The 25,703-nt window shown below is 39.6% G+C and overlaps 1 protein-coding gene across 2 annotated transcripts in view; it reads left to right on the forward strand.

Moving 5' to 3' along the window:
• Positions 1-25,703, forward strand: part of eml6 (EMAP like 6) — a 524,201-nt gene that overhangs the window by 481,070 nt on the left and 17,428 nt on the right. For both annotated transcript variants that reach the window (XM_087991388.1, XM_043695965.2), the window contains 2 exons: positions 5,926-6,088; positions 24,174-24,277. In XM_087991388.1, coding sequence (XP_087847514.1) covers positions 5,926-6,088; positions 24,174-24,277 — 267 coding nt within the window. The remainder of the gene's footprint in view (positions 1-5,925; positions 6,089-24,173; positions 24,278-25,703) is intronic.

Genomic DNA, 25,703 nt, shown 5'->3' on the forward strand with positions numbered 1-25,703 from the left:
TGTACACAGTACATTGGGTGCGGCCAGCCAGCTCAGAGTCAGTCCTCAACCGAAGAGAATCTTATCTCCTGTTTTTTTTATTTTATCAAATGGTACAAAATACAAATAGTCAACAGTGAACAATAAACAGTGATTTACCAGCAAAAGGGGTGGCAAGGCTAAACTCCATAATTAACAACCATTCACACTTAGAAAACCAGACATTTTCTAATCAATCTGTTCAGACACATTATAACCTGTCTGGAGCAGGTGGGACTTGAATATCTGGTCCAGAGGTAGGGATATTACCAACATACCACAAGATCCCCATCTCCTGGTTATGTTGGTCAGCCAGGGATTTCTTGATTGGCCCAGGTTAACAACCCCAATCAAGGATCTCATAGTATACATGATCCAGTGGGTTCCAATCATCACAATACCAGTAAAGCAGCTTGCTTGGTCTTGCATGAGTCAAGCTCCTTGAATGTTCTTGGAGTGGACTCATTACCATTCCATTCCTGACTTGCCTGATAGCAGGATTTGTAACTGATGGCAAGTGATGGAAGGGTAATAGCTTAAGACTCCTGTCTGATATCGAGACCATCCTTCTTTTGGATTTATTTTTATCATTTTTGTTTTAGAGTTGTGAATTTGAGCTGAATGTGACTTTTGGATTGTGAACACTGATTTGTTTTAAAAAAAACTAAAAAAAAATTGTATATGAGGCCAGAACTGGAAGTTCAGTATAGGTTGATTCAGTATAGGTAGACATTGCTGTTTTGGAGATCCATTATGCTCAAACAAACGGCAAATGTTCGGATATTAACAGAGGCCTCACAGGGAACCTAACATCAACTAATCTTGTTTTGGGTGAACTAGTTTTGGGTGTTGCTATTTGTCAGATGTGGATGTTAAAGCTACAGGAGGGCGATTGGGTTGCTGTCTAGTTGACATCCCATTATCAACTTGGTGAAAGTTCAGAGAAAAGAATCTCAGTTGTCATAATTAAATGAATATTCCTGGTGCATGCTTCTTTTATTCTGGATAGTTGTTCAAAAGAGATCCATCTGGTAGAATAGTGGGGCTTGATTATCTGTAAATTTCCCCATAACAATAGTCTGAAAACTTTAATCCATCTGGGCTAGTAATCTACCAGGACCAAATGTGTCTTCCCTTTGAAGTTGAATAAATCTGTCTGTCCTATGGCCATTCTAGAAAATTTGAAAACATTAATGAATGCTTTGTTGGATCCTGATTATGGATGGCTCATATGTGACACAACAAAATAAAATGCTCAATTTCCTTGAAAATGCCTGGCTGCTAAATGTTCTGTTCAACTCTAATTCTGCATTTTGTGATCCCTCAATGTCCACCTTAAAAAAAAAGTCTTTCAACACTTTTTGCCTCATTCAATTCAGTGTAACGAATCAGTGGTAGTAATGCTGCTTCCGTGCATACGTTTTCAGAACTTGATCTGCTTAAAGTATCTGAGCATCCTTATAGACAAAGTTGCAACATTGTTAGGCACTGCTTGTCTACTTTCTGAGTTGCACACATTTCTTTGAACTTCACCTCAGTATCTGATGGTGCATTGATAACTGTAGTAGAACCTCATCAGTGATTAAATTTTCTCTGTTCGTCTGGTCCACAACTACCCTGGATTGTGTAATAGCTATAATCTACGCCTTGCCTGGGTCATAGAGTACCATATTGTCATTTTTGATTATTCCAAGTATGAAACTTGGTATTCAGAATATTTTGCAACCTCCTTTGAACTCCAGCAACGTGACTATTGATTTATGATCTGTTTCAACCTGAAATCTGAATTCCATTAGGTAATCTGCAAATTGTTCACATCACTATGTACTAGCCAATGCTTCCTTTCCATTTAAGCATATCTTTGTTCAGTCTTTGTAAATGCTGTTGATGCAAAATACATTGGTTTCCTGATTCCATCATTCTGCACTCTAATGAGACCTGCACCTAATCCTGTGGACAATACATCTGCAAATATTATGTTTAATAAGCCTGAGTTATAGTAAATTGGTACATCTAAGGAGAGTAGCTTCTTCTTAATCTTTTGAAAATATGTGATCTGTTCGTTTGGTGGGAATTATCTGTTATGAGTTCAGTGAGGCTGACTAAGTTAGAAGTGAAATGTTCTACTTAATTCACCATTCATTAGAAACCTTGTGTACTGTTTATGCACTTTGTTGCAGAAGGTCTTGTATGGGCCTCTTCTTTTCAGGAACCACTAAGATTCCCTGCTCTTCTCATTGAGTGTAAGAACTATACTTAATATTCCCTGTGGTCATATTCATCTTTGGTCTGGCCATGTATCAGGATGTCATCCATTTGACAAATAATATTTTGCTTGCTTTCAAGAATCCTTGACATTACTTACAAAATTCCAAAAGATTGATGAATATAATCAACAATCTTGATCAGGGATATCTGCAAAAGTCCACTAATTGCATCTAATTTTGGTTAAAACCTGGTCCTGGTTAACCTGGCCCAACTATCATTGACTGGTGAAATTGGATGATTTTTTTCTTTAAACACTCTTGTTCAGTTGTGTGAGATTTGTGCAAAAGTTTTGTCCTTCATTGAGTTTTGGAACTGTTACAAGTTCTGTGCAAGTGTTCTTTCATATTGCCAGTTTATGACATGGGGTAAACCCTCCTGTTTAATTTAAACCAGCAATACAGAAATGATTTATCCCATGCAGTAATCTGTGAAAATTCGAGAGGCCAAGAATTATTTAAAGTACAAATTAACTACTTTATTTCTTAAAGTATAACAGAGAATAATTAACTAACAACTATTTACAACTCCTTCTCTAACTTATCTTTTACTTTCCCTTCTATAATACTAGTCTGATAAAACCCCCTAATTAAGATTTACTGAAAAAATTCAAATTTCAAAACTAGCCAGCTGTCAAATCTTCTATTTGGATCATCTTCTGTCTTATTTTCTTCTTCTTAAGGATCATGCTTCATAGGTCATGGATCAATAAATGTACCTTTAAGAGAGCGGTTTTTCAGGCAGTCTGTACAGGCTTATGGTGTGGCAGTTCTCCTCCCAACTGTTAAATCTTCTCTGATCTTATACCCCAAAGCATCATATTGTGTCATTGGCTTTTAAGATTGTCAATATACTAAATTCAAACTTGATTAGAGTTTGTTTTTTCAGGGTATAATTTAAATTGATTGGCCTCATTCAAATTTGTTTTGTCATCTCCAGGCAACCAGCTAATCAAGTTGTTCGACCAACTGTTACTTTATATCTTTTTCAAAATACTTGGTGCTGTGTCAGGTAGTTCTACTAGCTTTTAACTCTCTTAAAAGTACAGTACATCTATATCTTCAAAACACCAGCACTCAATCTACAAGCCCCCAGCTTATAGTGGACACCAGATGTGCTTTTGCTCTTGTCTTGAACATCCTAATATGAGCAGTGATGTTCTGTCACTAATGATATGAACATACTTTTCAAATGTCCTCTAACTGCACCTTCACTGTTTCTAATAGTAGATGAAGTACCTTTTCAAGAGTATACCGGCAGGTGGAGTCAGCATCTTCTTGCAGCATAATGTGGTGCTCTGTTTTACCTTGCCAAATCCTCTGAATAATCTTGAAAAAATACTCTTCCATTTTCTCTTACATCACTACACCCACTTTCTCAAAGAGTCCTACTGTATGTGTGCATTTCTACTGAGCAAGTATTTGTTGTGGTTCTTCAATATGTAAAGAGTTTCACTGATCTCTCAACCTTTATAACTACGTGTGATGATAAACTGGCTGTGCACCTGAAGACCTGTGCCCCAAGACGTTGTAGTTCGATGCTCACAGATTGAATCTCAACTGGTATTAACTACGTAGATTGTCAGCCAGTACTGAAACAGCCGCCCTTGTATCAAGTTTAAATTTTGCATTATATCCTTTCACTTGTAAGATGCTATCCCAAAATCTCTGTTGGCTCTTTGACTTCACTTAAGAATGTTGGCTTACTCTGTTGATCATTATGCTTGATTTTTTAATTTTTTTTTCTTTTCCAAATCATTGTCCTTTGTCAGGAACTTTTCCCTTGGTGGGACTTCTCTGTTTTTGTGATGGGTAGGAACTGCTAAACAACAATTTTTAAGAATTCTACTATTCCACCTTGATAACACACCACTCAGGTCCTCCTATCTAGCACATTGCAATTTTGCTATTGCTTTGAACATTCTGATATAGGCAGTGATATTATTTCCTGCTGTGGGCGCTTGGGAACATGTTCACATCATGTTGAGGCTTATCTATCCGATCAAATTAGAAGAACCACGGTGTTGCCTCTAATGATGCATTGTGATCTTGACTTGTGTACTATACTGAATTACTTGCTCCAGTGTGGTGTCATCTTTTGACTGAAGGAGGTCAGACAATTTTTTAATCCCTGGTGCCTATAATGACATGATCTCTTATTACCTTATCTTTTAATGCTGCATATCCACAACATTCAGCTAATCTAGATAAATCTTCAATCAATTCTCCTTGTCACTATGACCATTGACTAAATCTCATTCTATGACCAGGTTTATTTTTGGACTACAGTATTTGTCAAGCACTTTAATTAAAGATTTAAAGTCTTATAGCCCTGCCTCGTAATGACATTGTTTGCTACATTCCCAACAGTATTGAAATGTACTGATCTGTAACTCTGGAACTGCTGTTTCCAGTCCTCCCTCTTCTTGCCTTGTTGTAGGCCTTCAGCATTTTCATATCACTGTGGTAATTACAATGTCGAGGCTGAAGCTGGCATCTCAACACACCATACTGAGCTGGTTAAGTTATTTCTCTCTATTCCTTCGCCAGATTGTTGTACTGTTTTGTCTTCAAATCTTCCAAATTTCAGTTTTGTCCATCACAATCTTCCACCTTTTTCCTCTGTGCCTTGTGAACTATGATCTGACTTCAGATTTTTGATTTTGAACTCCCCCTTGCTCCTGCCTTGTTTTAAGTGAATACTGCTATCAATATATTTTATGAACACATGACTTGGTCACCATGACTTGGGTTGTGTATCCCTTCATGAATTCTACTCTGTCTCAGTTTTCTACGGAGTTGGGTGTCTGCATTTGCACTCTTAGATTTTCTCTGTCTTATTAGGCTGCAATTGTTTTGCACCTCTGGAATTCTTAGTTTGACCTTATCCTAGAATGAAAGTACTCTCTTTAGTACTGTTAACACTTTATTTACACTTAAGTATATGTTTACTAAATACAGGTCTCTAGTATAGTGTTTCACTCCTCCTCCATTATAATGTTCTCTCTAGACTCTCCATTGCTCTTCTGATATTAGAATAGCATCATCATTTACATTATCATTCGGTTAACTACATGCAATTATACCACACTTATACTTATATTAATCATAAAGATCTTGGAATTAGTACTAATGTAAACATATACCCCAAGATACAACCAGCGAACACCATGGGAGCTATAGTACATCATTATCCCTCAAAACCAATTTAATTTATATGTTGTAAATTTCCTTTGTTGATTTGATTTTTGTATCAGTGCTCCTTTAAAAGTCCACCATCTGGTTAATCTCATATAATTACTTAATTTAATCACCTTGTTGGTTAGATCAGAATATGAAATCCTGGAATATCACATTTGCTACAACACTGCAATCATATGCTGAGTAACAATTTCCCAGTCCACCAGCTGCATGGAAGATAGTAAGAAATATGCTTGATGAAGTTGTATATTTTGAGTGTTCTAATTTACGGGAATCAGAAGAAATCACAGCCATTTACCTCATCAAGCCAAGAGTGTACAGTGGATATAATTGGAAATCAAATGTTACATTAATTAACAATAAGAAAGATACAAAAATATTGATAAAATATTGATATATTCAAATTTATAATACTGTCTTTTTAATCATTTTTTTCTTTTAGTTTTAGCCCCAATTCCATGTACCTGGCTGTTGGTTCTGCAGAAAATACTGTTGATTTTTACGACCTCACACAAGGCCCTACTTTAAACAGAACTGGTTATTGCAAAGACATTCCTAGTTTTGTCATTCAAATGGACTTCTCAGCTGACAGCAAACACATCCAGGTAAGGTGTTTCTTTAATCTCCGCAAATATCAGTTAGCGTGCAAACTCTGATAGTTATTTGGATAATTTTCAATATGTTAATGCCTCAGATAAATACAAAATATTAATACCATAGACAAACGATTGCTTATAAATTACTGAACTTCCTGCTTACACTACTTCTTTATATTCTCTTTAATTTTCGGCCAAAAGTGTGACATACAAAATATATCAAAGCGATTATCCATAATGCCAACGCATACACAGATGCAGCCTGTGACATCAACTGGCTGCGACAGGCTTCTGGATGTCACCAGACTGGAATAAGGGGGCCATGGAGGCTGGAGCAAGAGGGAGGCAAAGATGGAGGTTTGGGGTTGATGAAGAGTACCTTCACCTTCTTTATGGTGTCTGTAGAGCTAGTCTCCTCAGCTGCTGTTCCTTCATCATGCTCACCCCCTCCCCACCAAGACCTCTCCAGATGCCATGCTGCCCAAAGATAAGGGCTGCTGTTGCTCTCCTTCACCATCAAAGAAGAAATGATCCACCTGCTCATCCTGCATCGTGTCATTATCCATTGACAGCCGCTGGGACAGTACTGCTACTTGAGCTTCACTGCTGCAGCTGCCCTTCAAAGGCCTCACAATCTGTCTGCTCATACTCATTGCTGGATATGATTCAGGCCACCCAGTTTTGGATTTCTCTTCTTTGATGATGTACACTTTTGGCACCATTATTTGAGACTACCTGCTGCTTTCCATTACTTCAGAATAATATTGGGTTCATACATGCGCAGTCTTTATAGAACTTAATCATGCTGTTTTCCAGCATTTTCATTAAATATAAGCAACAATGTTGCTGTCTTTTTTTTAAAGAATAAAACAAAAGGTTGTTAAGAATAGAAGTGAGGCTAAGCAAAGAGGAAAACACATTCTATTTGTTTTAACACAGATTCAAAGATTTTTAAACACACTGTGGAAATGATCCAAACACGGTACAGCTTAAAAATATTGTTGCAATTCCATGAACATCCTGTATTTCATTTCTAGCTCAATTCATGTCCAACTGAGAGAGATTTTTCTGTTTGTTTTTATACTTTGATGAGCTTGAACTGATTACAATTTCATCTCATCTGCTGAAACTGTAGATAACTCTTTCTTAATCATTATTATATTCCTGATTAACTTCCAGTATTTTACTATCTCTGATGCATTTCCTCTTTTAAACGATATTCAAAACCTTCATCACTTCTTTTCTACTGACTGTATTTTTAAAATTCATTCATGGAATGTGGGCATTGCTGACTTAGCCAGAATTTATTGCCCGTCTGTAGTTAACCAGTGTTGCCCAATACTTCGGTCTGGCAATATTAACTTCTTATCTTAAGATAATTTTATTACTTTAAACCCCTTTTCTTAATAATGCTGTTTAGTAGATGTTGCTTTATCAAAAAATGTCTCAATGCTTTAGGGCTTGATAGATGCTTCTCTCTGAAATGCCTTCCCACCCTATACTGAATCAATCTGGAAAGTTCTCTCCCTAAGCCATCTGAGCAATTCTCTAGGATATCTGGGTAACTTCAGATGTGCAGTTAGGTGGCTTGGCCATGCTAATTTGGCAATACTGTCTACGGATGTGCAGGGTAGGTGGATTAGCCATGGGAAATACAGAGTTACAGGGATAGGATAGGGAGGTGGGTCTGGGTGTGATTCTGCTTGGATGGTTGTGCAGACTTATAGGGCCAAATAGCCTGCTTCCATACTGTAGGGATTCCATGATTTTATGATTCTATCCTCTCATATAGTCATAGAGTCATACAACACGGAAATAGATCCTTCGGTCATTGCTTGGAATCATCTATATTATAGCTTTTACCTCAAAAGCCAATTATCAACTCCAAACTTACAAATCCACATGCTTAACAAAGAGCTCCAAAAGTCCAAACTTACAGCAAGCAATGCTAAAATACATATAAATTACACTCAAAATTTTATCACACCTTCACCCAAAGAAAGACACATTTTCATCAAAATTATTTTAGTATTAAATCTAAATCTTATTAGCTATATTAATATGTTAACATTAAATATACAATGAATGATACAGCAATTATTTCTACACAAGCACGTTCAACAAAGCAATGACATTCTTTTTTCCAGGCAAGATACAGTTCTTGCTTCCTTCCAAAAAATAGTACCACAAACTGCTTCATTGCTCATGTCTGCCTTAGCTGTAGTTCAAGTCCAAAAGAATTTTGTGAGAACATAGCCTTGTCAAAGATCTAGTAATGGCATCAGTACACTTGGAAACACAATCAGAGCACAGTAGCATTGTATTCTGTCCTCCATCATAAAAAAGAAACAACAAATTTTCAGATGATTTATTTTCCTTAGTTACTTCCATGAGTAATTCATGAAGTTTTACATGACCAAGGTTTTTAATATCTAGTTTCTCAGCACTTTTGAAGTACAAAGCAGAATTAACGGCATCCTTAAGCTGACAGAGATCCAATTTTGACTTCTTGCTGAAAATTCTATGTTTAATGCATTCTTTATCATGTTCAATATTAGACACATGCATCACCTGCTCAATGACAAATTTCATATAGTATTGGAAACAACAACTTGTTTCTTTGAGTCTTCTAATCCTAAAAAGTGTTCATATTTTCCTTGAAAGTTTTCTACCATGCATATGCTCACCACTCATTTGGAAATGGTAAAGTAACTGAGTAATCTGACTGCTGGGAATCAAATCCTCACTGAAAACACTCTTATTCCAAACTATATAAATCTCACAGTTCATCAAGCCCTGTATTTTAAGTATGGATGAGCAGCCATAAAAGATAGTCTATAATGTGCAGAGTACTTTGTGCTATTCTCTGTGGAATTTACTGGGAAGAGGAGGGAGTTCCATTTAGGAGTTTTCTTTCATCAGGTTAGTTTCCTTCATTAGATTAATTATTTGAGTACATTTCCTGATTCAACTAAAAGTATGCAGGATAGTACTTGTCAACTTTCTGATGGCAAGAAATCATTTGATCAGTTTACCTAAATTTCATGTTAACAGTGTTATATTTGTCATATGCCATTATTTAAATCAGAATTTGCTGTAAAAATATGAGAGAGGAGTTTTGGACGCCTGCAAATCTGGGCAGTTAATATTGATCACCCTGGTACATATATTACCAGTTCTTGAGTTCTATTGTGCAAGGAAATGGCAGATGTAATGTTCATTCCTTAAAAATTACTCAAAGAGTAGAAATTGAAACCAGTGGCTGAAAATTGTTGTTATTTCATTATTACAATTATGAGGTTAACAAAAAAATTATTTCTGTGCATCTAGCTTCAAATTTAGAGTAAATCAATCTGTTCTGCAGTCTTCCTGAGGGTAGTTTGATTGTTAGAAATCATAGGAAGGCAAAGATTGTTTTACTGAGGCGCAAAGTTTTTATGTTTGGAGGCAATGGTGGCAAGAATTTACCTTGGGTACAGCCCAAGTTCTACAAATGTGCTGAATGTACCAGGTTGTAAACAGTTATTCTGCAAGCTGTGCATTTATTTCTAAAATCAAAGAGAGTCGTGGCTAAAGATAGCTAAGTAATATTTCTACCTGGATGCATGGTTTATGTGTTTCACCCTGACCCGAGGAAGAGAGCTAAGGCAGCCATTTTTGAGATCAAGTTTCAGGTTTTCCTGAAAATCAATGGCTATCTCAGATAGACATCAGGTCTGAATGTTCAATGGGAAAAAGAGACTTCTCGGCCTTGCATGTAACCAAATGCAGAAGGATGATGCTCTCTAGTCAAATCAATACATCCTGCAGCCTTCTGAGGAAACTGATCCCAGCATGGTCTGGGGACAGAATAATCATCAGAATGGGATTTACTGCTGGTGATGGATATAAGAAATTCTCTGAAAGCTGAAAAAGTGCTTAGAGAATATTGCTCGGTTTCTACTCAGTGTAGCAGACATATAATTAAGGACTGTAATTTATGGAGATTGCAATGTGCGATAAATATAAAAGGGAGATGTTTAGGCAATGGTGCTTTTAGTCATCTGTTAAGTTTTGAAATGTGCTTCTTTCAGCTATTAACTAGAATTTTGAATTTCTCCATAAAAGTTTTTAATCCCTATGAGATTATAACAGGATGATTATAGAAGTGATAAAGTGCATAGATTTGTGAGGGTTTGTGCATTAATAGGATTCTGCTTATTCAATACTATGACAAAATATTAATACAATATATTATCATTTAGGATTTGGATTTTTAAAATAGAGGCAGATGGATTTTTGTCAGTTCTATAGAGTTTTTTTTTCAATCAAAATAATTTGGACAGTGACCTAAACATATCATTTCCAAGAAGCATGTGATCCAGTCTGAAGCATTAAATAATGGAATTTTTATGCTGTTGGGTTTACAACAAAGAAAACAGACCAAAGGTAATTAGTTAGCTTTTGACTTCAATTTGGAAGAATCAGGAAATCAGTTTAGAAGGGAGAACTGTTTCCTCCTAGCATGAGAATCAAGGTTTCAGTTTGGAGGAACCAGACATCCAGCAACATGATGTTAGTTTGTGAAACTGCCAAGCTATGAGACTTTGTATCGACATCTTCAAATTATTGGAACTGAAAAGACTTATCAGCTATCTGAATGATAAAAACAGACTCTGAAAGAAATTATAAAATTGTTGCAGCAATCCAAGAAGAGTCAGTTAAGTAAGAAATTAAAGAGTTGTTATTTCTCTAAGATTGAGTATCTGCAAAGGAGAGTCTTGGCAAATAAGTTGATTCTTTGTTTTGCTGTTCATGTTAAAACCTTTCTGAACTATATATAAATTAAAAAATTTGTTTTTATTCTTGTGTAAAACATTTGTGTCCTTTTGTTAAATAACCTTTCCAGCCTCATTTTTATATGTCTGGTGACGGCCCATCATGGTAACCAATGGCAAAAATTAAACATATGATCTATCAAGCCCGCTTTCACTCTGGAATCTGACTTGTCAGCATTCCCATCAGCTGGGATTATAACAAAACCTATTATTAAGTTGCTGGAGTACATTTGATAGTGAAACCTCAAATAAAGAAACATTTTATATTAATGTTTTGCATTTACAATCATCGCACAGTTACAGCATAAAAGGGTGCCATTTAGCCTGCTGTCAGTGCATAGTCCCTGAAAGAGCAACTTACCTAGTTCCACTCCCTCACTCTTTCCCCATAGGTTTGTATTGTTTTTCTCTTTCTCTTCAGGTGGCATATCAAATGTTGTTTGAATGCCCAGTTGTATCTGTCTCCATCACACTCACAAGTAGGACACTCCAAAACTTAATCAGTCACTATGTATCTTTTTCTTGTGGTGCTATTGTTTCCTTTGCTCGTTACTTTAAATAAATGTGTCCATATCCCCGATGACTTTGAACTCTTCTATCAAATCCCTCGATCAATTTCTCTTTTTCACTTAGATTCACTTAGATTACTTACAGTGTGGAAACAGGCCCTTCGGCCCAACAAGTCCACACCGACCCTTCGAAGAGCAACCCACCCAGACCCATTCCCCTACATTTACCCCTTCACCTAACACTACGGGCAATTTAGCATGGCCAATTCACCTAACCTGCACACTTTTGGACTGTGGGAGGAAACCGGAGCACCTGGGTTGCCTTTTATAGAAAGAATGGACTAAGCTTCTTAACAGCATTCAGGTAACCAACGTCCCTCATCCCTGAACTATATTTTGGAAATCTCCTCTGCACATTCTCTAAAGTCTTCCCATCGTAAAAGTGTGATGTCCAAATTTGAATACAATAAACTGGAGTTAGTTGAGACTAAACCAGAATTTCACAAATGGTCTTAATAATTGATTCACTTTTGTACTTCACATCTCTATTGCCTACAATTCCATATGCCCTTCAACCACTTTGGCAACTTGCCTTGCTATTTCCAACCATTTGTGTATATATGTACATAGGATCTCTTCCAGCACCAGCTGCAGAATAATGTTTTCATTATGTTTTGACTTTCTTCCTTCATCCTAGTAAAATGTACCACTTCATAGTTTCCTGCATCCACCTGTTCCCTCTTGAAGTCTATCCTGACACCTCACAATACTTCCAGGTTTTGTGTCATTCGCAGATTTGGAAATTGTGTTCTGCAGACTCCAATCCAGGTCATTAATATAGATCAAGAAAATCAGTGATCCTATATCTACCACTCTTTCTATCCTCCCTTAATATAATTTTTCAGTACAGGTACACAATCCTTTATCCAAAATCATTAGGGCCAGTTGTTTTTTGGTTTTCAGAATAAATGACATTTTCACAGTGAAGTAAAAAACAATTACCGAATAGCAGACCCATGTGTGACTAGTTCGAGCGCTGAGACACAATTGATGCTTGCCAGTGTTGGGCCACACTGCCATGTCACTTATACAGAAAAGACTTCAAGAGAATAGCTTCTGATTTCAGAGCTTTTCAGATTTCAGAAAAAGGATTGTGTACCTGTACTACTCTGTTTCCTGTCACCCCACACTGCCACCTTTTTTATGCCTTCAGCTTCAATTTTGCTGACACGTGTATTATCAAACACCTTTTGGCAACCAATGACATCACATTATTCTCATTACTCTCATCAACCATTTGTTTCCTAATGAAAAAACTTAGTTAGATTATTTAGAGACTATTAGCCTTTAACAAACCCAAATCGGCTTTCCCTAATTAATCTACGTCTGATTTAGAATTATAAATCTATTGTTTTACATGCAAACTGACAACCTGATTGCATGAAAAATGTTCCCCATTGGTTTACAAATGGGAGACCACTGCTGTAGACAGTTGGACATCTGAGAATTACAGCTGCCAACACAGGATAAATGGTCCTTGTATGGACTGTTTACACATGTGCAGTATCCTGCTGATATGCTTGCAACTAAATTTCAATTGGGCGGCATGGTGGCATAGTGGTTAGCACTGCTGCCTCACAGTGCCAGAGACCCAGGTTCAATTCCCACCTCAGGCAACTGACTGTGTGGAGTTTGCACATTCTCCCCGTATCTGCGTGGGTTTCCTCTGGGTGCTCCGGTTTCCTCCCACAGTCCAAAAATGTGCAGGTTAGGTGAATTGGCCATGCTAAATTGCCCATAGTGTTAGGTGCAGGGGTAAATGTAGGGGAATGGGTCTGGGTGGGTGCACTTCGGAGGGTCGATGTGGACTTTTTGGGCAGAAGGGCCTGTTTCCGTACTGTAAGTAATCTAATCTAATCAATGCCCAGGTCCTACTGGTCAGAAATCAATATAATGTCATTTCATTGTTGATTATGTGGATAACAGCATAGAAACCAGCTGGATGATCTTTGAATCCTGACAGAGAATCACAAACTGGAAGAGGAGTAGGAGAAGGAAGGAGTGAAAAACACAAGCTGAAAAAACGATTTGGAGATGCCAGTGTTGGACTGGGGTGTACAAAGTTAAAAATCACACAACACCAGGTTATAGTCCAACAGGTTTAATTGGAAGCACACTAGCTTTTGGAGTGACACTCCTTCATCAGGTGATAGTGGAGGGCTTGATCGTAACACAGAATTTATAGGAAAGCAAAAATTTAGTGTGATGTAACTGAAATTATACATTGAGAAATTGATTGTCTGTTAAGCCTTTCATCTGTTAGAATACAGTGATAGTTTCACTTCTTTCATGTGTAAATCACAAAACCTTTTTTTTAAAGTTGCATTCTCGGGTTGGCTGTTAACAATGGTGATAGCTAGACAATATGTTGAAGGTGTTGGCCCCCTGTGTTCTCTGTCTAGGCCATGATGTTTAGATTGAAGTCATGATGTGGAAGGCATCTTGAAACCTATTGTACAGGGGATCTCCAGCTTCTGTCGCAACACTACGGATTTCTTACAGAAACTCAGCACCCATGGACCAGTTGAACCGGGAACATTCCTCGTCACAATGGACGTTTCTGCACTCTACACCAGCATCTCCCACGATGATGGCATCGTGGCAACAGCCTCAGTGTTCAACACCAACAACTGCCAGTCTCCAAACACCATCCTACAACTCATCCGCTTTATCCTTGATCACAACCTTTGACAACCAGTTCTTCATCCAGACACACGGAACAGCCATGGGGACCAAATTTGCACCCCAATATGCCAACATTTTTATGCACAGGTTCAAACAAGACTTCTTCTCTATGCAGGATCTCCAACCAACATTATACACCAGGTACATTGACAACATTTTCTTCCTCTGGACCCATGGCAAGGAGTCACTGATAAAACTACACAGTGACATCAACAAGTTTCATCCCACCATCAAACTCACCATGGACTACTCTCGACTATCTGTCTCATTCTTGGACACATGCGTCTCCATCAAGGATGGACACCTCAGCACCACACTCTACCGCAAACCCACAGACAACCTCACAATGCTACACTTCTCCAGCTTCCACCCAAAACATATTAAAACAGCCATTCCCTATGGTCAAGCCCTACGCATACACCGGATCTGCTTAGATGAGGAGGAACATGACAGACACCTGGAAGTACTCAAGGATGCCCTCACAAGAACGGGATACGATGCTCAACTCATCGACCGCCAGTTCCGACGTGCCACAGCAAGGAACCGTAATAACCTCCTCAGGACACAGTCACGTGCTGCAACTGACAGGGTACCCTTCCTTGTTCAGTACTTCCCAGGAGCTGAAAAATTACGCCATATTCTTCGTGACCTGCAACACATTATCAATGAGGATGAGCACCTCACCAAGACCTTCCCCACACCTCCACCACTTGCCTTTAAACAACCGCCAAACCTCAAACAGATCATTGTTCGTAGCAAACTGCCTGGCTCTCAAGACAACTCCATACAACCCTGTCACGGTGGACACTGCAAGACGTGTCAGATTGTGGACATAGATACCACTATTGCGTGTGGGAATACCTCCCACATTGTACATGGCAGGTACTCATGCGACTCAGCCAGCGTTGTCTATCTTATACGTTGCAGGCAAGGATGCCCGGAGGCATGGTACATTGGGGAAACCGAGTAAAGGCTACGACAATGGGCACCGCACAACAATCAACAGACAGGAGGGTTCCCTCCAGTTGGGGAACACTTCAGTGGTCCAGGACATTCAGCCTCGGACCTTCGGGTGACCATCCTCCAAGGTGGACTTCGGGACAGGCAGCAGAGGAAAGTGGCCGAGCAGAGGCTGATAGCTAAGTTCGGTACCCATAGGGAGGGCCTCAACCGGGACCTTGGGTTCATGTCAAATTACAGGTGACCACCATTGCACTACACACACAAACAGATATTCCTACACACACACACACTCTTACATACACATGGACACAGGTACACACAGACACGCACACAGACACCCACACACACCCTTATAGACACACACACTCCCACACTCACACATGCACCCCCTCACAGACTTAAGACACTCTGCACTCACTACACACACACACACACACACACACTTTCTCACACTCACAACCCCCACCCCAGACAGACACACACACACAAAGACCCACATGCACACATGTATTTTGTGGGGTGAATTTGTACTTGCAGAGTTACAGTGCACTTTGCTCAAAAACTGCATGCATTCATGTAGAACTCTGAGCTCAAAAACTGCATGAATTTATGTAAAACACTGTTATCTCACTTTTTAGATTAGAATCAATCTAAACATCATGGCATAGACAGAGAACACAGGGGGCCAACACCTTCAACATATTGTCTAGCTATCACCATTGTTAACAGCTAACCCGAGAACGCTACTTTTAAAAAAAGGTTTCGTGATTTACACATGAAAGAAGTGAAACTATCACTGTATTCTAACAGATGAAAGGCTTAATAGACAATCAATTTTTCAATGTATAATTTCAGTTACATCACACTGTAAATTTTTGCTATAAATTCTGTGTTACAATCGAGCCCTCCACTATCACCTGATGAAGGAGCGTCGCTCCAAAGGCTAGTGTGCTTCCAATTAAACCTGTTGGACTATAACCTGGTGTTGTGTGATTTTTAAAGCTGAAAAATGGGAGCGATAGCATCAAAAAATGGAAAGGGAGAAAATACAAAAACCAGCATAAGCAGGGAAGGAGAGAGAAACATAATGAAGGAACAGAGGAAGAGAAGGAAGTATAAAATAGGGAGAGCAAGAAAGACTAACACAAACTGGGGAGGAAAAGAGTGAGCAATGCAAACTCAGAGAGCAAGAGAAAGAGAAACACAGTTTAGAGTAAGATAGAATTCATGTCAGCTTGTGATTTACACTGCTATATAATGTATTTTGTGCTGAAAGTCAGGCAGCTTTGATGCTTCTTCCTGAAGACTGAACTTCATTTTCATCAAGCTGACCTTCAATGGTAAGTTTGAAATAAGTATTTATTAACCCAGAATTGCTTTGGTTTTATTATTTTTAGAGCTTGCTATGCATTGTAAACTTCTATTCTAAGTTTCAAAATTGAATGAAAACTTTAGCTGAAGATACTTTAGCTGAATGTTGTCTTTGTGGAATCTTTTCTATTGAGAAATATATTGAAAAGGGCATGATACTGGGCATGGGGATTAAAATGTGCAATTAACACATGCCTGTTCATTGTGCAACTGGCAACCTGCAAACTTTGTTCCTTTTGTTAATTTAAATGATAACGGCATGCAGCTCAGGACAAAGTGTGGTCTTCTGTGGGGAGATGCATTTTGGTGGCTACAGATGCTAGAAATGTCTGTCAAGGAGTATTTGAGCCCGAAGAACAATGAAAATGGCTCATCTGAGCAAAGAGCATGGTCCAAGGTTCTCTATAGCTTTGAAGTTCAGCAAGAGTAGAGATGTTCTTTTCCTATTGTGGGCCCGCTGAACAGAAATTGAGATGATAGTTAGAACAGATAGCCATTATTGTCAATACAAACAAGTCTCAAGCAAGTTTCATTAATCGCACAAGTCAAAGACTGCATCTTCAAATGCTATATCGTTACAAATCAATCACTAGTCTCACACAATGCTCTTCCATTCACCTACTCAAACAAAAATCATGGCGAGAATTCATAACGTCCCCGTGACCTGACACATGCCCCATGCTAATATACTACCTCCAACACCATGTGTTTTTATCATATTAAGTAGCCTAATTTGCAGTACCTTATCAAACACCTTCTGAAGATCTGAATTATTAGATTCACTGCTTCCCCTTTATCTATCCTAAGAGTTACCTCCTCAGATAATTATAGTAAACATATCAGCCATGATTTCCCCTTCATGAAGCCAGGCTGACTCTGCTTAATCATATGATGTATTTCTAAATACTTTGTTATTCTGTCCTTTATAATAGTCTAATAATTTCCCAATAACAGATGTTAGGCTAACTGACCTATAGTTACCTATTTTTTAACTGCTTCCATCTTTAAATAAAGGTATAACATTGGCAGATCTCCAATCCTCTAGAACTTTTCCAGGATCTAAGGATTCCTGGAAAATTACTACCAGTGCATCCATCTCTGTAGCTACTTCCTTTAAAATCCTAGGATGATTTCATCAGATCTATGGGACTTACCAGTCTTTAGCCTATTAGTTTCCTTAGTACCTTTTCTTTTGTGATAGTTTGTGTATTTATTTCCTCTCCCCCTTCTCCCTTTTACTATCCTTGATTCCCCATTATTATTTCCCCAGCCTCATTCTCTAAGGGGCCTATACTTGCTTTGGATTCTCGCTTTCTTTATATATATTTACGGAAGCTCTTGCTATCCATTTTAATATTGTTTCAAAGTTTACCCTCAAAGTTTATTTTCTCCCTCTTGTCTTTTGGTTATCTTTTGTTGATTTTTTTTTAAAACATTCCCAATTTTCGGGCTTACCACTAGAATTTTCCACATCATAAGTCTTTTTTTCTTTCAATCTGATGCTATCCATAACTTCTCTGGTTAAGCATGGTTGGCTGATCTTCCTCCTAGAATCCTTCATCCTCACTGGTCTATGTCTTTGCTGTAAGCAGTGGACTATTTTCTTAAATGTCTGCAATTTTTCCTCAACTATCTTTACTGCAAAACCCTATGCCCAGTCCACTGGATTTTTTTTTAATCCATGTTTGGACCGAGGCTGTAATGAAGTCAGGATCTAAGTGGCCCTTGCAGAAACCAAGCCGAACATCTGTGACCAAGTTATTCCTTTGAAAGTGCCACTTGATAGCACTGTGAATGACTCCTTCCATCACCTTGCTGATGATCAAGACTAGAATGAAAATACAGTAAATGGTGGGTTGAATTTGTAAATGCTTTTTAGGCATATGGCATGACTGAGCAATTTTCCACATTGTTGGGTAAGTGCCAGTGTAGTGGTTCAAGATGGCAACTTACCATCATCCTCCAGGGCAATTTGGGATTGTTAATAATTGCTGGAACAGCCAGCAACATCAATATTTCATGGAATAACAACAAAAAAAATCCCTTTTGCAGAAGTGTTGAGTCTGCCTTATTGTGTTATGATATTCCAAATGTCCTGTTGGTACTTTCTTAATAATAGATTTGTACTTTCCTGTGATGATACTACGACATTAAGAGGTGTATTTTTTCCTTTTTTTTAATGAAGAGAGGTTGAGACAGAGGTGCCGAGTGAACATTCCAATCTGATTAAAAACAAAAGTAGCTTGTAAGGCCTCGGCTTTTTTTAAAACTTGGAACAACAGAAGCAACATGAAAAGGTGGGATCAAGCTCCCATAGAACAAGGATTTTAATTTAACTTTCAGTACGTGCTGGGGTCTGAAAGGATATGGAAGCTAGTATTCTTCTCTGCCACAATTAAAAGTTTGGGTTCTCTTCATGCTGTTAGAATTGCATGTGGGACATTTACTGAATTTGCCTTTGCCAAGGGTGTGTTTATGGGATGTTACTCTATTGGAACAGTTGCTGTTTAGTAATTAAGTAATGTATTATTCTGATAAGGTTTCCAGTGGAGTTGTTATTCTAATTCTTCTTTATTTCATTTGTATTGTAACTATAGTGCACAAATAGTGTGTTTTCCTTCAAGCTTAGTAGTTTGACCAATCAAATTGCATCTGGAACACAATGCCTTACACTTGCCTTTAAACGTAAGGAAAAGTTGGGGTCTAGACTATCTTTCTAATATATTTTGAGGTGGTTTGGTCTGGTCTATAACATTTCCTGATGAACGGTGTTAGACTAAGTTATAGTTTCCTGTTTCATAGTGCTGTTACATTGGCAATATTTGGGGCCTTTCTGGAATCTAGAGAATTAGAGGTCTCATGTTAGAGTACATTCTATCTGTAATTATCTGTACTCACAGTTGTTAGTGACTGCATTGTAATACAAGCTAAAGAAACTACTTTATTTTGAAGAACTGCTCCCCTTATCTTCTGAAACTCCATCTTCCCAGTTTATGATTTGGAGGTGCCGGTGTTGAACTGGGGTGTACAAAGTTAAAAAATCACACAACACCAGGTTATAGTCCAACAGGTTTATTTGGAAACACTAGCTTTCGGAGCGCTATTCCTTCATCAGGTGGTTGTGGAATATAAGATCGTAGGACACAGAATTTATAGCAAAAGCTTACAATGTGGTATAACTGAAATTATGTATTGTAAAAGACCTGAATTGTTTGTTAAGTCTCTCATCTTTTAGAATGAGCATTTTGGTTCCAGTTCTTTCACATGTAAATCCCAGAACTTTCTTAAAGTAACATTCTCAAGTGAATATTAATAATAGGTGCCATGTTGGCCCAGATAATGCATTGAAGGTGTGAAGTGCCTTGCGTGAGGCTGTCTGTGCCCCAGTGTTCAGACTGATTCTAATCTAAAAAAGGGATTTACAGATTCTTACATGGATTCATGCAGTTTTACAACAAAATAAAATGTAATTCTGCAAATACAAATTCACCCCACAAACTGAGATGTGTGTGTATGCATGTGGGTGTGTGTGTATGACGGGGTATGAGTGTCTGTGATGAGTGTGTGTATGTGCGAGTTTGAGTGTACAGAGGAACCTTGATTATCTTTACATTACATTACATTACAGTGTGGAAACGGGCCCTTCGGCCCAATAAGTCCACACCGACCCGCTGAAGCGAAACCCACCCATACCTCTACATTTACCCCTTACCTAACACTACGGGCAATTTAGTATGGCCAATTCACCTGGCCCTGCACATCTTTGGACTGTGGGAGGAAACCGGAGCACCCTGAGGAAACCCACGCAGACATGGGGAGAACATGCAAACTCCACACAGTCAGTCGCCTGAGGCGGGAATTGAACCCGCGTCTCTGGCGCTGTGAGGCAGCAGTGCTAACCACTGTGCCACCGTGCCGCCGTGCAAGCCACTGTGCCGAATGAGATGTGCAAGCACTATTTCATTCAGATAATTGATTATTCAGTTAATCGATTCAATGCCTTTCCTCTGGGGCTCAGGAGTTTTTAATTAAGTCCACTCCCTGTTCAGGAGACTGCAACACACTATGCGTGAGGCCCCGCCTCCTCCCCCCAACCCCGTCTGCTCCCAATCCTGTCCAACACTGCGCCTGTCCCCCGCCCGCCCCCAAAATCCCATCCAACACTACCACCCGCCCACCCCAATACCTTCCTCTGCCTGCACCCCAACACCTCCCTCCACCTGCCCCTAATACCTCCCTCTGCCAGACCCCAAGATCTCTCTCCGCCTGCCCCCAATACCTCCCTCCGCCAGCCCCCAATACCTCCCTCCGCCAGACCCCAAGACCTCTCTCCTCCTGCCCCCAATATCTCCTTCTGTCTACCCCAATACCTCCCTCCGCCTGCCCCCACAATACCTCCCTCCACCCACTCCCAATACCTTCCTCCACCCAACCCCCAATACCTCTGTCGGCCCGCCCCGTCCCCACCCTCCCATGTATGAAAGAGGGTCTGCAAGAGTGTATAGGTCTATAGGAGTGTGTGTGTGTGTCAGCATGTCTATCTGTGAGTGTGTGTCTGTCTGTGAGTGTGAGTGTAAATGGGTACAAGTCTGTGAGAGGGTGTGTGTGTGAGCGGATGAGAGAGAGCTTGTGTATGAAAGAGAGTCTATATCTGTGTGTGTGGGTGTAGGGCAGTGGAGTCACCTGTAGTGTGACATGAACCCAAGGTCCCGGTGGAGGCCATCCCCATGGGTACCTAACTTTGCTACCAGCCTCTGCTCAGACACACACAGACACACACAGACACACACACACACACACAGACACACACACACCCTCTTTCATACACAAGCTCTCTCTCATCCACTCACTCACACATGCACCCTCTCACAGACTTGTATCCGTTTACACTCACACACATACACATGCACAGACACTCATACCCCGCACGTGCGTTTACATGCACACACACATCTAAGTTTGTGGGGTGAATTTGTACTTGTAGAATTACATTATATTTTGCTGAAAAACTGCATGAATCCATGTAAGATTCTGTAAATGCTTTTTAAAGTATGGAATCAGTCTGAACATTGGGGCACAGACAGCCTCACACAGGGCATCTCACACCTTCAATGAAATTTCAAGGCCACGTGGCACCTATTGTTAAAGTTCACTTGAGAATGTAACTTCAAGAAAGTTCTGGGATGTATGTTTGAAAGAACTGAAACCAACATGCCCATTTCAAAAGATGAGAGACTTAACAAACAATCCTGATCTTTTTCCATTTACAATTTCAGTTACATCACATTGTAAACTTTTGCTATAAATTCTGTGTCCTACGATCTTATACTCAACAACTACCTGATGAAGGATCAGCACTCTGAAAGCTAGTGCTTCCAAATAACCTGGTGTTGTGTGATTTTTAACTTTGTACACCCCTATCCAACATCGGCATCTCCAAATAATGATTACCATCGACACCACTAACTGCCAGCTCAAAGTGGATAAGATCTCCAAGAAGATCGTGCATATCAACACATACATCAAGTTTCTACAGAAATGCAGGAAAGATCCCAAAAGGATTTTGGATCATGAACCCACTCAAGTCAACCTAAAACACAGACTACACAGAGAGACTTTGCCACTGCACCTCGTGCAAACTCTTCAATCATCTTGTACACCAACTCTACAGCAGACGCCACAACCTTGAAATTAAGATGAAGTCCACATCTCAGCCTGCACTCAGGATACAGCAGTACAGTTATGGTACATTGCCAAACTGGTATGCTGGCAAAACTACACTACGTACATGCACATAAAGAACAAGAAACTGGAGAAACGGCATCACCACCAACAGTCGCCAAGCCCACCCAGGAACCACAGTGGATAGTGTTATCACTACAGGGAAGTTGATTGTCAACTTGTCGGACCACACCCTTCAACCGGACGTGATTGAAGTTCTTAGCATGGATCTCAATTTCTGACCCACCATCAAAACATATTAAAATAGCCATCCCCTACGGATAAGCCCTATGGATCCACAGGATCTGTTCAGATGAGGATGAACATGACGGACATTTGGAAGTACTCAAGGATGCCTTCATAAGAACGGGGTCCAATGCTCAACTCATCGATCGCCAGTTCTGACATGCCGCAGCGAGAAACCGTAATGACTTCCTCAGGAGACAGACACGAACTGCAAACGACAGGGTACCTTTCATTTTCTAGTACTTCCCAGAGGCCGAAGAACTATGCCATGTTCTTCGCAGCCTGCAAAACATTATCAATGAGGATGAGCACCTTGCCAAGACCTCCCCCATGCCTCCACTTCTCACCTTTAAATAACCACCAAACCTCAAACTGATCATTGTTCACAGCAAACTGCCCAGCCTGTCAGGACAACACCGTACAACTTTGTTATAGTGGACACTGAAAGACATGTCAGAGTGTCGACACGGATATCACCATTACACGTGGGGACACCACCCACCATGTACGTGGCAGGTACTCATGTGTCTCAGCCAACGTTGTCTATCTCGTACGCTGTAGACAAGGATGCCCTGAGGCATGGTACATTGGTAAGACCGAGCAGAGGCTGCGCACAACAATCAACAAACAGGAATGTTCCCTCCCAGTCAGAGAACACTTCAGCGGTCCAGGACATTCGACCTCCTACCTTTTGGGTGACCATCCTCCAAGGCAGACTTTGGGACAGGCAACAATGCGAAGTGGCCGAGCACAGGCTGATAGCCAAGTTCAGTGTCCGGGGATGGCCTCAACCTTGGGTTGGGTTCATGTCGCACTACAGGTGACCCCACTACACACACACACACACACACCGCAGTCCCTCTCTTATAGACAAGCTCTCTCTCAAACGCTCACACATACACTGTCACACTCTCACAGACTTGTACCCCTTTACACACACACTCACACACAAAAACATACTCTGTCTCACACACACACACATCTCAGTTTGTGGGGTGAATTTGTACTTGCAGAATTACATTTTATTTTGCTGAAAAACTGCATGAATCCATGTAAGATTCTGTAGATCCCCTTTTTTAGATTAGAATCAGTCTGAACATTGGGGCACAGACATCCTCACACAGGGCACCTCACACCTTCCATGCATTATCTGGGCCAACAAGGCACCTATTGTTAAAGTTCACTTGAGAATGTAACATTAAGAAAGTTCTGGGATTTACATATGAAAGAACGGAAGCCAACATGCTCATTCTAAAAGATGAGAGACTTAACAAACAATTCAGGTCTTTTACTATATCTAATTTCAGTTACATCAACTGTAAAGACTTGCTGTAAATACTGTGTCCTATGATCTTATACTCTACAACCACCTGATGAAGGAGCAGCGCTCAAAAAGCTAGTGCTTCCAAATAAGTTGGACTATAACCTGGTGTTGTGTGATTTTTAACTTTCCCAGTTTATAGTACTATGTTTCTTATCATACTTATTCTACTTTCCACCTAAAATGTTTCTGAACCTTTTCCCATATATGTACCATGTACCTTCCTGAAGTAGCACTACTCTTACCAAACGTATTATGCATAAATGCTATGCAAAACAACGTTAAATGTCAAAGCAATCCCAGTTACAGTGAAGAGCAGTAAAAGCACTGATTGTTTTCTCGATCGTTTTTTATTTGAAACACAAATCATGTAATTTCAGTAAATGCATTTCTCTATGCAGGTATCTACAGGTGCCTACAAGCGTCAGATACATGAGGTTCCATCAGGCAAGCAAGTATCTGACCAGGCATCGATTGAGAAAATCACATGGGCATCATGGACAAGGTTGGTGAAAGTTATTAGAGAATTGATATAATTTTTCCAATGTAGTAATTAAGTTCTCATTCTTGCTTTAGATCCCTCTATGGCAACCACATTCTCTATCTTTATCTTTGCAATCACTTCCAACCCTACAGACCCCACTCTTTTCCCTGCCCTGACCTCTAGTTGATCTCTTCTCCTTTTATGCCATTATTAGATTAAATGCAACCTTCCATCTAGACCTAATAATCTGAAATTAACTGAGTAAATCTTTTCACAATTACACTTTCATCTCCCTCTTTAAGATTGTACTTAAAACTATGTTTCTGTGCTCAGGGTTTTGGTAACTCTACCTTTTAATTTTTGGCTTAAACTTCAGTTTTCCATCTGGTTGTGTAAAGAGCCAAAAGACATTTTCCTCCAAAGTTGTGTAAACACAAGTTGTTGTTTGTTAACAAGCTTGTCAACTAAGATATTTGTGGAGCATTCCAATAATTTAATGACCAAGTTACATATAACTGAAGTGATTACAGATCAATTTCTGGTTGCCACTGAACTCAAACATGTATGGTATGTTCTGTTTATGTGGATTGATTTATGGTAATTCATCTTGGTCCAGATGAGCGAAGCAGCAGCAATGACTGCTGATGCACTCATAGTTTTCCAAAACTCAACAGTGCTACACATTTTTACTGTGGCCTTCCAACGCTTTTTCGTAAAAATGTGCAGTACAGCTTTCATTGGAGAGTTCTGTTGGAGCACTCTTTTTATGATTCTCGCTACCATATGGTAAGTTTAAACGTCCAGTCTTAGAATGTTAGTGAGTGGATGAGTGATTGTGTGAGTGGATGGACGGGTGAATAAGTGAATGGGTGGTGAGAAGTGCGTAGATGGATGATGTGGGCAATTGAACAAGTGGCTGATGTGAACTAGTGGACAAATGGGCGAGGAAGTAGGTGGTTGAGGTAGGTAAGGTGAGTAAGTGAGTGAGAAATGTGTGAGATGCATACATGAGTGAGGATAATAGGGTGGGTAGAGGGTAGGAGGATGGCTGGGTATTTGGCCTTGTGGTGCACTCAGGTTTAGGTAAGGTCAGGGGTGGTCAAGTGAGGTGGTGTTTGGTTGCAGGGTATTTGGGTTGGCAATGTAGTCAGATTGTTGAAAAAGAAATTAGAATGGGACAGGAGATCAGTTGGATGGTCAGATTATTTGGGAGATAGTCAAATCTGGTGGGGATGTTGTTGAGTGTTCAGGGTGTAGTCAAATTGGAGATGATAAGTCAGGTTAGAGTGTAGTTACGGTCAGTAGAAAGTCAGGGATTGGGGACGGTGTGATTTGCCGGGACTGACTAGGTTTTAACATTTTCTGTTATCCAAGTAACAACTATGGAACTGTCAGAAGTCTCCAACACTGTTTCAGTGAGACTTACATTAGCAGAGAGTCCCATGAC

The sequence above is a fragment of the Chiloscyllium plagiosum genome, unplaced genomic scaffold (assembly GCF_037043375.1).
Source record: "Chiloscyllium plagiosum isolate Xiang-an unplaced genomic scaffold, Cpla_swu_hap1 HiC_scaffold_10, whole genome shotgun sequence".
NCBI classification, from domain to species: Eukaryota; Metazoa; Chordata; class Chondrichthyes; order Orectolobiformes; family Hemiscylliidae; genus Chiloscyllium; species Chiloscyllium plagiosum.